General features: G+C 40.6%; 1 protein-coding gene across 3 annotated transcripts in view; it reads right to left on the reverse strand.

Moving 5' to 3' along the window:
- Nucleotides 1-779: 779 nt before the first annotated feature.
- Nucleotides 780-17580, reverse strand: part of CEP55 (centrosomal protein 55) — an 80392-nt gene continuing 63591 nt past the window's right edge. For 2 of the 3 annotated variants that reach the window (XM_033943866.1, XM_033943865.1), the window contains 3 exons: nt 11016-11087; nt 7729-7854; nt 780-3121 (listed from right to left, as the gene is read on the reverse strand). In XM_033943866.1, the coding sequence (XP_033799757.1) occupies nt 2921-3121; nt 7729-7854; nt 11016-11087 (399 nt within the window). In that variant the 3' untranslated portion in view covers nt 780-2920. Of the gene's footprint in view, nt 3122-3216; nt 3325-7728; nt 7855-11015; nt 11088-17580 lie in introns of all 3 variants that reach the window. The other variant, XM_033943867.1, reaches the window with a different exon arrangement.

A 17580-nucleotide genomic window follows, 5' to 3' on the forward strand; every position in this document is an offset into this window, starting at 1 on the left:
CAGCAACACAAAAGACTGAGCAGCCCAAAGAATTCTTCTACTGTTTGCTAAGACTTAGGCAATATCAGTCCACTGGACAAACAGACTGTTTTATAAGTTGCACCCACTGAAACAGAACATGGGCGTATGCTTCAAGGTGCACTTTGAGGAAACACACAAGGAAAAGAGCAAAGAACATCATATACTTTCTAATTGATAAATGCATGATAAAAAAAAAGGCCTATAGCACTCAACTCTTTATAGTTTATTTAAACAGCCTTGCCCTAACATACGCCAGAGAACATTAGATTTGTCAATTCTGTCACCTTTTATTACATTTTTAGAAACATTTTTATGATGATTACAGTTTTTAAAGCGTTTTGTACTTCAGGGATTTGTTTTAGCTAAGGACAGTCCTCTTAAAGGTTTTTGATGAAAATCAGCATCATGGCACCTTGCTTCATGTAGATCAGGCTTGTCCAACCTAAGTCCCATGGGCCAAAAACCCAGCCCTCCAAGAGCTTTTACCTGGCCCTATAAAGTTCAGCTTGAGATGCTTGGGTTGGTTGTGTGATTTCAACTCTTGCCAGACTTAAAACTGTGAGATCAACCCAAACGTCCAGCACCAAGCTTGTAGACAACAGCGTCACAAGAGGAAGCAGGATTCTCACTGGGCTTTTGCAGCCTCTTACTAAAAATGCCCATAGGAAAAGAAACATTTCATTAGCAAGTCACCAGTAAGATAAATGAATGAGCAAGAATTATAAAACTTAAATTACTGCAATTATAAAATCCACAGATATAATTTAAAGAATTTATTAATATTGTACATCTGTTCAAAAGCAGAGAACTTTCAGTCAGCAACAAAACATTTCCAATATACAAATAAAAAAAACTCTTCAGTTTACAAAAAAAATAATAAAATCAATAAAACTAGATTTTAAAAGGGGAGGCCCTGTACACACATCTAAAGGTAAGATGGCCCCAGTCACTGTCTGAGACCATCTAAAGTTATGGAACACAGAAGTGCAAACAAACCTGGAGTGTGTTTAAAAAAAAAAAAAACCCTCACTATGTTTAAAATGGATCAAGGTGCTTCTTGCAAATGATCCAGTCAGCAATAATGCACACTTTAAGATACATACAATCACAGAAACATTCGGATATTGGCACCTCCGTGAGACCAAATAAATTAAGTATGGCAAGTTAAAAATTCATCTCCTCCTAAGTCAGGAATTTCCCTTTTATATCTCTGATAACCTAATTATAGTGCAACAGGTCAATTCAGTAGTTTCACAATGAAGAGCTCTCATCGGTTAAGTTGGTGCGGGATTATAAATGGGCAAATATCTTCAGGAACAAAAACAAAGAAATAAACAAGGAATGGAAGTTCTCTCTTAATAAATCAGTTTTAACACTGCTACAAGTCAGATCCCTACAACCTATTTCCCACTCCCTTCAATATATGGGCTGAAGGACATGCTGCCTCTCCTGAGATCTTTCTGTGCTGCAGGTATGGTTTATGTATGAATTATGAAATAAGCCCTTGATTTACTTAGATTTATAACAGTGGTGCTTCCAAAAATTGCACAGAGTGATGAGGACTTGTTATAATTTACTTGTAAGCAATATATATATATATTTATGAAAATCTGATATTTTACTTTGAAGAGCAACATGTTCAAAATCTTCAGGATCTCCTCTCCGGCCACATCCACCACTCTGAATCTAAGTAGATTGACAGGTCACTGTGCTGACTTATGAAAACTCTTTAAAAAGGTATCACCCAGATATACTGTATGCGATACATAAATACAGCAGTACCAGGTGATGAGGCTTTTGTCCCTTTAGTCTCTTTTGCTCTCCCCCTTCCTCCATGTACTCTGTCAATGCTGCTCAAGTTGTCCAAGAGTACTTCCTAGGTAGGCTAGTTTTCAAGCTATCCAAAACAAAGATGCACAAAATAGGCTTGCAGGGAAATTCTCTCCTGCATAGTCATTGTATGGCTATGTTGAAAATGAGAAACACTGCTGTGTGACTCAGGAGAACTGAAAATCTTAAACAAGCCCCAAATCTAGAGGGATGCACCTTCAAAACTCAAGTAAGCAGGATGCAGAAATGTTATCTTGAAAGCACTTGGAACTTCCTCATTAAAAAGAACAGTTCACGATGCTTCCCTTTCTAAATATATCTCAAAAAATAAAACAAAAGCAGATTCAAAATCTGAGCGAGTATATTTACATTCACACACATGCCAGTGCTGTGCTTAGAGCAAGATCTATAGAAACGTGTGGGAATGTAAGTGCATATGTTGTACTTTTTGACTTGGCTGCAGTGCTGGTGCCTTTGTGTGGTGTGCCTCATTGAGCAAAGGTTATGATGGCCACCTTCCTATGCTAGCAGTATCTGTGGTTAGTGCAGGGTTTTGGAGAATGGCAGCATTTTAAAAGCATTTATGGAACTTTCAGACCCTATTGGAAATTAATTTATGACACATCAACAGCATCACATAATTCTGCAGTTTCTTCAATGCCATGCTAAGAGTTCCTTTGACCCTTGCTTTGGTTGCTATGAAAGGTACTGAAATATTTTTTTAAAAGCTTCAAGTTCCAACTATTGTAAATGTTTAAGATTTAGAATACATCAGGACAACAACCAACCAACTTGAGTATAAGACAAAGCAAGAGTCAAATGTCAAGCAGTTTCATATTTTGAGCAACTCAGCGACAGTTGGTGCTTTAGTGATACTTAAACTACAGGGGGTAATATTAGGTGATATTCATGGCACAACTGCATGAGAATTATAACATGCACAATATGGATGTCACATATTAAAAAAAAGGTTAAGAATTGAGTCAAAAGTATGTTGGTGGAAATGTACTAGCCTACAGAGCTGAAGACTAGAGTATCCTGGCTAACTCGGCCCTGTTTTTACAAAGTTTTAATCTGTACAGTAATCAAGGTGAGCCAATAACTCTCTATGCTGGCTTGTACGATACTGTGCTTTGCAGCGGGGACACTCCAAGAAGCTCTCATCCAACAGATTGGTGCATTTGGGGGATGAAGCTTGATCATGCAACGTCAACTTCTCTTCCAGATCAACCTGAAGTTTTTTTGATGGTTCTATGTAATGGGGATGTTTCTGCAAAAAAGAAACAGCATATCTTGCATTGTCTGATACAGGTATTGAAGAATGGTTTACAATCAAATTGAAAAAGGGTACTAGAGCACACTTACAGAACGAGAAGCATTTTAATGCGAAATGTACAATAAATACTTTTTCTGAATCTGCCTTGTCATTTGTAGAAGATATCCAAATGTTTCTATTGTTGCATTTGGTGAATTCTTGGAAAGAAAAGGAATAGATGAGGAGGCTAATTTAATACCCAAGTGTATAAACAAAAACACTTGAACACACCATTGTATAAAATAATTTTTTAAATATCAGGGAATGATGTGGTGAATAACAGCTTTTAACCTAAACTGTCATGTAGAAATATCTAGTACATGATATTTGGGGCTGTGAGGAAGTTGGCAGAAATGCAATGATCTATTTAAGCCACATACTATGTATGAGCTGTTGCCCAAATTCAGCCCTGATCTCTTGTTCAGTTAAAGTTTGTTTTAAAACATCAGCAAAACATAATGCTAGGGCAGCTCAGACAACCACAGAAAATCATCAGTATCCTTTTGGTTTTTGTTTCTTTGCTTAACAGATATCAGTACAAGGTTCTGTCTCTCTCTATGAATATATATAAGCAAAAGGAAGATTGTGCTGATCCTTATCAGCAATCTTCACACTGCTTATCTAGGTTAAGAACAGAGACAGCATGAACTGAACAGAAGAGACCAAAGAGATGGGTTGTCAGCTTGGAGATATGGCCTTGTGAAAGGTAAAAGAAAATATAAAAGAGAATGCATTGGAACAAAAATAATGAAAACAGATCAATAAACTAAGTAGAAAGCAATGGATCAAAACAGGTGAGTGAATATATTGAAGACTCCAGTACTGTGGTTTAAGACAAAATGTAGTCATACCTGTTAACTTCCTTTCTTTTAGTCCTGCTGCACCATTCTGAATGATTGTGTGGTATCCCCTTTCCTACCAGCAGATGGAGGTAAAGAAAACTGACTTTTCTCAGTGATATCACCAGTATAAGGGCTGGCATTCTGTGGAAAACTCCAGTATTGCCTCTGCCAATGCAGCAGGTGGTCTCAAATACCATACCCATGCTCCGTAAACCATGCAGCCATAAACTCCATAAACAATAACATTTTTGTATGTATTTTTAGACCACCACGAGAGAGAAGCAAAGAACTCAAGAAGTTCCTTGAACCAAAGTATTCCAAGGGAGGGTCACAAAATGGTGCAGTGGGACTAAAGAGAAAAAATTAACAGGCATGACTACATTTCAGCTTCCTTAGCATCCTGTTGCATCATCCTGTATGAATGAGATGTATCCAAATAGAAACACACTATGAGAGGGAAGTCAAGGCACACCTTCTTAGAAATGACCTGTACAGAAAGGGGTCTTAAGAACATTGTGAACAGGAACCTTCACAGTGTCCCTAGTCCAGAAGCCCCATCAACTTAGCTGTGGGATTGTCCTCTGGTAATAACTTAAATGGGGTGGTGGCTGCCACTTCTCACAGAAAACTAACAAAGCAGAGATCCTCTGAAGAGTGATTTATATCTCTGGAGGGCTCTGAAGATAGATCCAAGGACCTCATCTCTAAGAAGCCCCTCAAAAACCCAGGAACAGAGTCAGACTCAGACTCAGCAAAGTAATCATGAGTCTATTGCGTTCTTATCTGCCTTATCTACTGGCAGGGCCATGTCCCACATGGGGACACAGAGGTGCAGCCTCTCCTGATGGGCTGGAGGTAATTGCATTGGACAGCACCAGCTTCATACCCATCGAGACACCAGAGTTGATGACCACCTGACAGGCAAAGCATAAGCCCCTAGAACAGGCTTAAATGCGTTCAGAGATGACCAGGTGCCCGTAATACCTCGGCACCATAAGATCCCAAGAGATGCCACAAATTCTGGAGCAGGGCCTGTATCTGTTTTTCAGGGGCTGGAACAGGTAAAGGTGCAGACAGCACTGGTATAGCCACCACCATTAAAGACATCTGTGTTGGTGTCAAATAGAGAGAGTGAGGTCCTGGCCTTGGGAAGACTGGCAGGTTGGCATCCCTACCACAGGGGTGGAGTCATCCTCATGGTGCCGATGCTTCTCTGGCCAAGACAATCCCAATACCCTAGAGATCCTGGCACTGTATGTTGAGAAGGATCAATGTCGATGTTTCTTTGCCTTCTCTCAGTGAATTAGGGTCCTTCGGTAAAGAGGATGCATCCGAGTCCAAGTGCTTCCTTGGTACCAGGTCCTAGTAAACTCAATCCATAGGCACTCTACCAGTGCTAGACATTGAGGAAGGCGATCTGCTTGATACCGGATCGTCACCACTGTCCAGTGCAGTTCCAGAGCCCTTAATGCTCTTAATGCTGATATGGAGAAATCTGACCTATGGAGGGCAAAAAGCTCCTCACGTATCCTCTCTTTGGATTTCAATGACTCTTCTGCATTTGGGCACAAAGAGGACAAGTTAGAGCCTTGGTCCCTCCCCAGGCACTTTATACATTTGTCATGGGGGTTGTGGATATCAAAAATGCATGAGACAGACGCATAGGATCCCTGAATAAAAAATGAAGATAGTAACGACACAAAAATCTCTACAGCACTAGAGCTATGACTTCATTATGATGAGCAGGAGTGGTGCTTAAATGGCACCCCTAGTAGTGAAGCTGATGCTGGATGGACTTCTACGGTATGTAGCAAGACAGATCGAGATAGGCTGGAGTGAGCTTGGATGATGACTCCAGCAGTGGGGCACTGTGGCCAAAGCTAAGCGGACTTCTATGGCCTGTATACTATGTGCGGTAATATGGATCAGGAGCAAGAAAGCATTTTTTTTTTTTTTTTAAATCATATTCATATAGTCTGAGTACAGGTCTTGCTTATTTCAGGGGAGAGGGGAAAAACATCTTATAGTGGAATTTAGCAAGTAAAATGAATAATTACTGGATTGTTGGTTTAATGTTGGGCAGACTGAATGAGCCACACAGGTCTTTATCTGCCATCATCTACTATGTTATGTTACTATATTACTATCAAGAGGGCCTGAGATAGGCACGTGGGATCTCTCAAAGAGAGAAAGAGATAATGGTTACTGCGGATGGGCAGACTAGATGGGCCATTTGGCTTTTATCTGCCATCATGTTTCTAAGGGGTAGTTAGCTTCAGCAAAATCAAATCCCTCAATAGGTGCAGAGAAGAAAAATAAAAACAAACACTTGATACTGAAAATGAAAGAGCATCTTGCTGAGCGCCCAAGCCTAAAACAGTCGAGGGCCATGGAAAAACAAATAAAATCAAAAGTTGAGAAAAGTCTACAGAAGGGTTAGGGAAAAGCAGCAAGCTAACTACAAGGCACAGAAATAAGAAAAAAAAAATCAGAACAAACCTTTGAAATAATTGGTCTGTGAAGACACGTCTTCACTCTGCAGAGGAAAAAAAAAAAGTCCCACTGTTCTGCACAACTCCAGTGGGTGGGAAGGCACTTTCTTATATACAGTGTGGGCCTACTAAAAGCTACCCAGTGACAAGTACACTGGGTAGCATTCACATCAGTGCTTCATCGGGGACATTGCCCGTATGTGAGAAACTAAGTCCAGCCTGTCCTCGGAGAACTTCCAATTCTACTGGACTTTATCTGAACATGCTACAGTCCCTGGGAAAAGAAGAACAGACCCTACCAGGAGCCAAATAAGATCAGTATACCAGACTTGGGGGGCCAAGCAAAAGTCACCAGAAGTACCAGAAAAAGTATGGTGTACTATTTTCCAGTCTCCCTACAGCAAGGGTCCTGAGGGGACTGAGATGAATGCCACACTGCCTCTGTGGATGACAACTGGGGCCTGTGGAGCTGAGCTCCATGCTCTACTAGGTCTGGTCCATGAACTGAGATCAAGGCCATTAGGCTTTTCCAAGTGCTGCGGCTTCAGCCCACACAAATCTACTAGAGGTAAAAAAAAAAACATGGAATTTTCTACAGAGCACCTTATACTGGTGATGTTACTAGGAAAAGTTAATTTCTCTACCTCCATCTACTGGTAGGAAAGGGATACAACCCAATTGTACAGGATGGAACAGCTGGATGCTAAGGAAGATTCAGTTTATTACCAAGGCTAGCAGTATAAAAAAACACCATCCATTGTCAGAAATACATATGTGAGATCCTAGTATGCATGTGTTTTATTGGGCAGTCAAAAGTGCAAAGCTTAAGCCCATGTATTCTTGGAAGCATCATGGTTTTTCAAATTATTTGGTCTTTTTTTTTTTAGTATATTGAGCAAATCATCAGATTATTTAAGAAAGGTATGGGAACTCTGATATCCTCAGGTTTATGAATGATATAAACTGATCTTCTAATAAACTTTTGAAACAAAAATCAAGTATGACTTAAGTGGCCTTGTTTGTGAGGTCATATGATTAACACTGCAGTCAACCATATTTCTAGGGACAATAAGACAACAAAAAAATCCTGATTTACATTTGGTGAGAAATGTAGAATTATAGTATATTGCTTTGTTTTGCTACACTCTACACCTAGAGGTTCACAGATATCTCACTAGGTAATAATTACATCTAGCCTTAAAAAGTCCAAGCATCTCAATGAACTTACCATCGACTCCAGCCGTGATATTTGTTCCCTTGCTTTACGTAGCTCTTTTAAGACTTTGTATAACTGATGTTGTACATTTTGGCGATCAAGCTTCTCGTTCTCAAAATCAGAAGCACACATCTTGATCTGATCATTCCAAAGAGAGAATTTAACTCAAGATCTTCAAAAAAACACTCACATTACTGGCATAAAGAAACCCAACACTATTGCAAAATTATCACAAAAATTTAATTTGTGGCATTTTATCAGCTCTACTGGTAGAGTTGGATGGGATTTAAGAGAAACATGACATTTCAAATTCACATAGATATAAGGTCCGACAATTAAGTTCATGAACTTGCCACTGTGCGCTTACGTTGGCAGCACTGTACAAACAACTTGGTAAGGTTTCATAACCTTGGTATATCAGTGTCTCACAGCTGTGCTCGTGTCGACATGTGGCGGTGTCTTGTTGAGTGGCGTTCATTGTTGTTGCAAGTTTTTGTGTGCCGTTGCGAGAACATCAAAGCTTGAATTAGAGCAAATATACATACATTAAATTTCTTGTTAAACTTGGCAAGAGTGGAAGTGAAATCAAGGACATATTAGTCCATGTTTATGGGGATAATGCCATGAAGAAAATGGCAGTGAACAAATGGATTAAATGTTTTTCTGAGGGGAGAGAATTAGTCACTGATGGAGTGGTCAGGATGGCCAGTAACGAGCAGAACTGACGAAAACATTGCAAAAATTCATTGGCTGACTGTGGGAAGCATAGCAGACCAAGTAAATATCAAAAGAGAAACAATAGACTGAAAATCTTGGCATGAGAAAGGTGTGTACAAAAATGGTCCCGAAGGAGTTCACCAATGAACAAAAGCAAAGGGGAGATGAAGTTTGCCAAGACTTTTTGGAGAGGCAAGATGATGTTTTGGGCCGTTATCATTGGTGATGAAACATGGGTGTGCCAATACGACCCTGAAACAAAGCATCTAAGTGCACAATGGAAGTCAGCCAATTCTTCACGACCAAAACAGTTCCGTCAGTCCAAATCAAGAGTCAAAACGATGTTGCTAACCTTTTTTGACATCAGGGGGATTATTCATTATGAATTTGTACCAACTGGACAAACAGTTAACCAAGTTTGCTATTTGGAAGTGCTGAAAAGGCTGCATGAAAAAGTTAGAAGAAAACAACCTGAACTTCTTGCCAAGAACTCAAGGTTCTTGCATCGTGACAGTGCATCAGCTTACATGGCACTGTCTGAGGGAGTTTTTAGCCAGCAAAGAAATAACTGTATTGGAACAACTACTTTACTACTCATCTGATCTGGCCCCAATGACTTTTTTCTTTACCCGAAGATAAGGGAAATATTGAAAGGAATACATTTTGATGACATTCAGGACATCAAGCAAAATACGACGACAGCTCTGATAGCCATTCCAGAAAAAGAGTTCCAAAATGGCTTTGAAGGGTAGAATAGGCACTGACGTCGGTGCATAGCTTCCCAAGGGGAACACTTGAAAGGTGACCATAGTGATATTCAGTAATGAGGTATGTAGTATTTTTTCATGAATTTAATTGTCAGGCCTTGTAGTTTGTGGAAGGCTGAAACACTTTGTACAAGTTCTGATGTGCAAGACTTATTCAACTTATCTTTGTGTTTCCAATTTGTAAAAGTAAAAAAAGCAGACCACTACTCTGTAGAGGCTAAATGTATTAGAGTAGCCCCCATTTACTAGAATTCTTGCCTTAGGAGATGATTACAAGGCAGAGATTCATTGTCTAAAATTAGGACCGAGTACAAAATGGTTAAGGACCTGTTTCATAAAGTTCCTTATTAAACACTTTGGGGAAAATTCTATAAACAGCATCCCAATTGTAGGCAGTGGTAGGTATCCTACTGCTGTCTAACCAGCCAATAAGGACACACGTTTTAAAAAAAAAAAAAAGAGGCAGATTGCCTATACTGTATGCTTCTGTCACGGGTGCAAGGAGATGCATCGGGACACTTAAGCTCGCCCAAGGCCGGGAGTGGTTTTGCTCGGAAGTGGCCTTGGGTGAGCTTAAGTGGCCCCTATAGGGCTGTGACAGAAGCCTGAAATGTAGACCAGATTTTTTTTTTTAAATTATTGAAATAAAGTCATACTACAAATACAGAAGCCCTGTGAAATGTTCCTTGATTACGGTCAATCCTTCTGCTCCTTGTAATACTATGCACTCTTATTCCTCATCTACCCTTTGACCAGATTGGCAGAGGTAGGTGGTACCTTATATACAAGGAGTTGGTAACTTCAGAGATGCCAAGTTATCCAGTTCCAGATTGGAGACTGTGGGACACTACTGGATTTCTGACAACCCCATCCAGCTGCATATGGGTTTTGCAGCACCAATGTCATGGGACAGGATTAAGGAATACAAATCCTACACTGCTTTGGAATTTAAGATCCAAATCAGGACCGGACAGAGTCTCCAGCCTTGAACGGGATAACCTGGCATTTCTGCAACCTGCCACTGAATTTTGTGTGGTCCTCTCAGGCCACAGTAAATATACACAGAAAGCACCATTAATGAGAGTTTTGGAAATTTTAAATACTATATTTTGCATATATTTCAGAAAATTCACCATCAGTTTGTGTCTATCGCTTTTAGTTAAATTTTTACTCATTACAGGTGGTCTATTGAGCTTTATGCATTTCCGGTTCCAACATTATGTACCTTTGCAGCCCACTATGGGTAGTATGGACATTCATGTGGCCCTCTGTGTATAAAGGTTGCCCTTCCATTGTAGGCTAAGCAATTTATTGAGGCCTGAGTTTCTGAGGACCAAAGTTCATTTGACAGATTTATGAGGTGACGTTCAGAACATGGGTACTTCATTTCATGAATCTGATGAAAGGGATTCTGGTCCTTTATAGCTCAGGCCTCATTAAATTGGTTAGTCTTTAATGTGCCACCTTATTTTGTCAAATTTGCTATCCGTGACCAGTATTCACTTTTTCCTCTTCAATCAGGTGTGTTTCTCCTTAAAGCCCACTTGCTGCAAGGAAAGAATTTCCCTACTGCATCCATTTACAGTGAAAATACCGTGAAGGGAACAATGTTTGTGCCAGACTGTATAGGTACACCTCACCATCCGGCAACAGGATCATTCTCGTTTGCAGCACCATATCCAGATACTAGAAAGGAAGCCAGTCATCTAAAAATCTGATCAATACCCTACATTCTAAATTGACAAAGTAGGCATTTCAAGAAAATTATCATGCTTAAAATAAGCATGATAAAAATAAATTTCCTTTAAAAAGTACCTGCTTCTCCAGCACAGAAATCTTTTTTTGCTCTTCTTGCTGTTTTAGTAAGGATTTTTGAAGAATCTGAACCTATAACAGAAATTAAATGGGAATTTACTATGGAAGCAAAGTCTTTTTACCTCCAGGCAAAAATGTAAATGTGTTGCAAATATATCATAAAACAGTGAGTGTATCAAAGTAAAAGGCAGCATACAGCTGACACTACTTGGAGGAAAAGAATTAGATTTTCTCTGAATTAGTATGAGGTGGCACTGGAAAAAAAGGGCAACTCAGTGACTAATCTGGAAAATAGGATGAGGGATGAGGGCGAGGGGAGCAAAACAGTTATTTATCTGTAGAGGTGTTCTCCAAGGACAACAGAATTCAAATTCTCATATATGAATGATTATCTGATTAAGCCCTTGAAGGAAGTTTTATCCAGCACTTTTTCAAGAGTGCCTCATTATGCATATATGTCTGTTACCACCCAACTCCTCAGTTCATTGCAAGCTATTAGAATATAACTATAACTCCTTAGGCTGGTTTGTGAGGATTCCTATCCTGTGGTGTTTGAAGAATACCTGCTATAGATAACTTTTCTCTAAAGACATGCAGGATAGCTGAATCCTCACGTATGGGTCTCCATAGCTAAAGGCGAGAGGGAGAATTAGAAGGCCTTGAGCATGTGCAGATGCATGCTCAAGGCCTGGCAGAAGCTGGAAGATCTTCAAGCGGCACCGGCACGTCCTGTGGGCTGCGTGCTGGTAAGTTCAAGTTGTTCGGGAGGGGGGTGCCGGTTCGCGTGGGGGGGGGGGGGGGAGCAGTGCCTCTGGCCTCGGGGGGGGGGGGGGGGGAACGTATCAAAGTGAGTTTCCATGGGGAAACTTGCTTTGATATCCGAGTATTTTGGTTTACGAGCATGCTTCTGGAACGAATTATGCTCATAAACCAAGGTTCCACTGTATTTTGTTTATTCTTTGTATTGCTCTGCTTCTATTTAATAAAAGACCTTGATGAATTAAATAAAAAGGAGTTAGATTTGGATTCTAAACCTCAAATAATATGTGGAAATAAAACAAAGACAAAGGAAAAATAATACCTTTTTTATTGGACTAACTTAATGTAGTTTTTGATTAGCTTTTGAAGGTAACCCCTTCTTCCTCAGATCAGAAATAAGCAAATGTTGGCAAAATCAGTATATATAAGGAAAACATGAAAGCATTTCAGTGGTAGTTACAGACAAAGAGTTGACAAAGCTGTTTGAATTTCTTTGTAGTAGGAAATTGTGTTGAATCCTGTCTGGGGGTTATCAAAATATTTTATCATTTTGATTTCAAAAGTCTTAAGTTCTTGGATTGTCTTAAAATTTCTTTTTAGTATTCTCACCATAAAATCACTGGGGCAATGGTCAGTTTTTCCAAAGTGCTGTTCACAGAGGTGACCTTCTGGTTCACACTGTAATTTTTAATATGATATCTGTGTAAGCTAACCCTAGTCTTTAGCATCTGACCAATGTAGAACCCTTCTTTGTTCTTTTTGTATTGAATGATATATTCCATATTGAAAAATGAGCATGTGAAAGATCCCCTTATATTGAATATTTTTCCCATATGAGTGACCATGGGATCCTTGAGATTGTGCTCACACAGTTTGCATCTTACCATACAGCAAGGATGTGTGCCATTCTCTTTGTTTATGTAGGGAGTTTTCTTCTCACCAGTTTCTGTTTTAGATTAGGTGGCTGATGGAAGGTCAGCTGGAAATATTTTTTTTAGTATTTCTTCTTCCTGGAGTAGTGGTTGTAGATGTCTTATAATTTGTCTTAGTTTTTCCAATTCTGGATTACATGTCACTACCAAGGGGGGTCCTTTCTGTCGTTTTCTTATGCATGGTGCAATGGCCAACCAGAATGGGAAGCCCTAAATAGAAATGCTTGCCCAATACAAAAACAAAGAGTGCCCCTGACTAGAATAAAAAAGCATGCCTCCACAAGATCTAGAGGTCAGGAACTCTCTGCATTATAACACCTCCACAGAAGCTCAAGTATTGTAACACATTTTACAAAAGCTCATGCAAACTGCTCTGAACTGACATCCCAGTCATTAGTAGCGGTATAGAAGATAGCAATAAACAAACAAACTCTCTGGAATTAACAGAAGTACTGAAGATCCACTGCACAACAATTTTTTGGTTAAGTCTTGATTCCTGAAAAGTTTTTGGTGATTATGACAGGTACCAACTTGGTATGCTCAAATATGGTTTTGGTTTTACTGCATCACGTAAGAACTATGAGAAATAGACATTTTTATGTTTACTGACAATAAAATATATAGTCAAGTTTACGTTTCGCACAAGCGACTAAATGAAACAGAATTAAAAGTGTTTTGCTCCCGAGTTTCTTTTATATTCAGTGTCTGGTGCATCACGTTGTAGCATCCAACAATAGTCGGCAAGCATTGACGGATTCCAATTGCCCTGGTATCGTTTCTCCATCGTAGCTATGTCTTGATGAAACCTTTCACCGTGCTCGTCACTCACAGCACCGAGATTTGCGGGGAAGAAGTCCAAGTGTGAATGGAGGAAATGAATCTTGAGTGACATATTGCACTTCATTCTCTTGTATGCTTTGAGAAGTTTGTCTACCAGCTGAATGTAGTTTGGGGCTCTGTAATTGCCCAGAAAATTGTCAACAACGTCTTTCAAGGCTTTCCAGCCAATTTTTTCCGGCCCAACTAACAGATCTTCAAATCGCTTGTCACTCATAACATGTCTGATCTGGGGGCCAACAAAAATACCCTCTTTGATCTTGGCATCAGTTATTCTTGGGAACATCTGTCTTAAATAACGAAAACCTTCCCCTTCCTTGTTCATTGCTTTCACAAAATTCTTCATGAGTCCCAGTTTAATGTGAAGAGGAGGCAAAAATATCTTTGTCGGGTCAACAAGCGATTCATGTGCTACATTTTTCTGTCCTGGAACTAACTTTTTACGGAGTGGCCAGTTCTTTCTAGAATAGTGCGACTCTCTGTCTCGGCTGTCCCATTCGCAGATGAAACAGCAGTACTTTGTATAGCCAAGCTGCAGTCCTAGTAACAGAGCAACGACTTTGAGGTCTCCACAGATATTCCAGTTATACCTGGTATACTGGACATACTTTAGTAACATTTCCATATTCTCATATGTTTCTTTCATATGTGCTGCATAGCCAACAGGTACTGAAGGATAAACGTTGCCATTGTGCAACAGAACAGCTTTCAGGCTTAACATTGACGAATCAATGAAAAGACGCCACTCTTCCGGGTTGTGATCACAACCAAAGACCGAGAACAATCCTTCAATGTCACAACAGAAACAGAGAGTGTCGACTTGTGCAAAAAATTTGGTTATATCATGATGCCGGTCTCGAAACACAGAAATTTTCGTACCTGGTGATAGCAAACACCATTCCTGCAGTCTCGAACCTAGCAGCTCAGCTTTTGCTTTTGACAGACCCAAATCTCTGACCAAATCGTTCAATTCGGACTGTGTTATCAGATGTGGATCGCCTGATGAGGATGGTTCAAAATCCGGGTCAATGTCACTGTTAGAACCCTGCACTGCAGTTTCTTCATCTGGTTCGTCTAAGGTCCAATCCTCTGGTGGTTTCGGAACTGGAAGACTGTCATCATGTGGCATGGGTCTCATTGCTGAAGGCAGATTAGGATATTCAATTGACTTCTTGTTTTTGGCAGAGAAACCAGACACATTAGTCAAACAGAAATAACAGTCCGTCACATGGTCTTTCTGTTCTCGCCATATCATCGGAACAGCAAATGGCATCGTCTTTCGAGTACCTCTGAGCCAGGCTCTCAGACTAACAGCACATGTCGCACAGCAAATGTGAGGCGCCCATTGCTTGTCTTGATCACCTATTTTGCAGCCAAAATACAGATGATAGGCTTTCTTTACAAGGGCAGTCATCGAACGTCTCTGAGGCGTAAGTGTATATTCCCCACAGATATAGCAGAATGTGTCGCGGCTGTTACGACACCGACGAGACATATTGCCCGACACCAAAACGTCTATAGCATCAAGCTTACTTACTGTTATATTGCTACAGCTACTATACTACTATACTTTACTATACTGATACTATATACACACACGGACTATCTATATTAACCAAATGAGCAGGATCGGTGTATGGAAGCCACCATTATAGCATGGTGAGACAGCGCAAGCTCGTTCAGACCTGCCCAGACATGCCCAGGATGTCATCTTCCATAAAACAGCTTCCAACCTGGCTAGATTTTATGCATGGACATACCCAGGCGGCACAAACCGTTGTTGATAAGACACTTATGGGAGAAAAAATTGTTTGCATCCAAATATAAGAAAAAATCACGACAAAATTGAAGATTTCTCTGAAATGGTACGTGATGGGTAATTTTTGATGTAATATTCATGATCAGCACCCAAAATTCTATAAGAAACACCCAGCAGTGTTCAGGAAGCAAAAACTTTGTTGTGCAGTGAGATCACAGTGTCTTCTTGCAAAAGTGGGATACTGAGAGAGGCATCAACTCTTCAGATCTAAAATGGGCTTGATGGCACCTCATTTCTTTGGGACCACAAAGTAAATGGAATAACATTCTGGTTCTGCTCCCAAGCTGGAAGAGGCTCCATGCCCACCCCTCTACCTAACTGCAAAAAACAAAACTATCTCTTTGACTGCCCAAACACTCGAGAGGGAGGTGTAGGGGAAAAACTTTAAAGACATTGGAAATCTGTTCCACAAATTATACCACATAGCCTCACTGGTTGATCTTTAAGGCCCACTAATCAAAGTAATCGGTGCCTACTTCTGGGTGAAGAGACTGAATCTTGAGTTTCTCTTCCACCTGCACATGGCTGAGAGAAGCTGCTGATCCTCATTGAGATCCCTTGACACCAGCAGAAGACAATCCACCATCTCTAGTCCACTTTACCGCTCAAAAGGTTGTCTTCTCTGACCATACATGGTACCAAGACACCACCTGAAGGCTTCCTAGTGGCCCCAGTCTTTGGGACAGCTCCTGCTCTTTGAACTGAAGAAATCCAAACACCTTACACCCTATTATAAACAGCTTTATTGGCTCCCCATCGAGGCCTACCTGCAGTTCAAATTCAGCTGCTTCATGTACAAGGCCCTCCACGGCCTTCTGCCAAACTATATGATGAAAGTGTTTGGACTTGCTACTCCCACCCACTCTTTGCACAACAACTTTTATCTTTTCCTTTCCCTCCCTACAAGGAAAATTGTGAAAATCATATGTGATAAACCTGTTATCCTTTCAGGCAACCTATTTAAGCTGGGAGATGCTTCACATTATACTGGCCTCCTCTTTGTACATGCACTTCAGACATAACTTGAAAACCCATTTGTACAAGTTTTGATACAACATTGACCTATGTACCCGTATATTTCGCCTACTCTACTCAGCCTTTAGATCACAGTACTTGTAGTAGGTGCTGGTTAAGTTCAGCCTTTAGATAACTGTCAACCACATCAAACTACCAGGTGTATAGTGGTATATAAATACAATTTTGTGATTATGCTCCCTGAAGCTTTAGAGGAACTCCACAACTTGTCTTCCAGCAGCCAATGGGGCCAGGCTTCCTTCAGAACCTTGCCAAACAGCAAGTGAGCAAGCACCTGTTCAGTGGCTAAGTCAGCTTTGAAAGCTGAACCCACTGTCCAGTGCCAGAAGCAAAGTCACTAACAAGCAATGATTACTGAGGCTATCAATCATAAACAAATAAGGATCAGATCATACAGAACATTCACCAAAAAGGCTTCCCTTGATTCCAGATGGGATGTCTCTGGGTCAACAAACAGCTGCTGAGCACAGGACCAAATCTTACCACAAATTCACCTTCACACAGAGGTAAAGCCTCAAATGCCTGCTTGAGAAGCATCTTCACTTTCTAATCATGGAGGTCCTTGAGAAATAACCTGCCCTTCACTGTGAGTATTATCTTCTTGGTCACCGCTGTGACAAAGGTATCTACCTTGAGCATCTGTAAGAGCCTGTCTAAATCCTCCACAGGAAGATGAAAGAGGCAGATCATAAACTCTGTGCCCGAGGGGCTACAGCACAGAGGTTCTGCTAAGAGGTTTGGGGGGAGGAAGGAAGGACCCAACTAGGGGCATGCACATCCCTGCTGGCAGAAGACCTATGATAGGCTTTTGCTCATAGGGTGGTCTGGAAGCTAAAGCTCAGGGCAACAAAGGATCAAAAACTTCTCCATGGATGACATGGGTCTACAGAACAAGCTTAAGACAATCCAGGTCAAAGGACTCTACCACTGGGCCACATGCCATATACTGAGTCAGGCTTAAGTTAAAGAATCTACCTGCACCAGTCCAACCTACACTATCTGCTAGAGGTAGAGAAATACTGACAAGATCCAGGTTGCATCACTTCTCATGCTTGCGTCATCACTGGAAAGTCTCATTCTTTGCTTCCATCTGGTGGTAGAAAAGAACCCGCTGGTCTGGACTGATCCAGTAAGATGAAAATTAATTTGTCTTTGGGCTTCAACAAGTTATAAAAGATCCATG

Source organism: Geotrypetes seraphini, chromosome 4, assembly GCF_902459505.1.
Source record: "Geotrypetes seraphini chromosome 4, aGeoSer1.1, whole genome shotgun sequence".
Classification (NCBI taxonomy): Eukaryota; Metazoa; Chordata; class Amphibia; order Gymnophiona; family Dermophiidae; genus Geotrypetes; species Geotrypetes seraphini.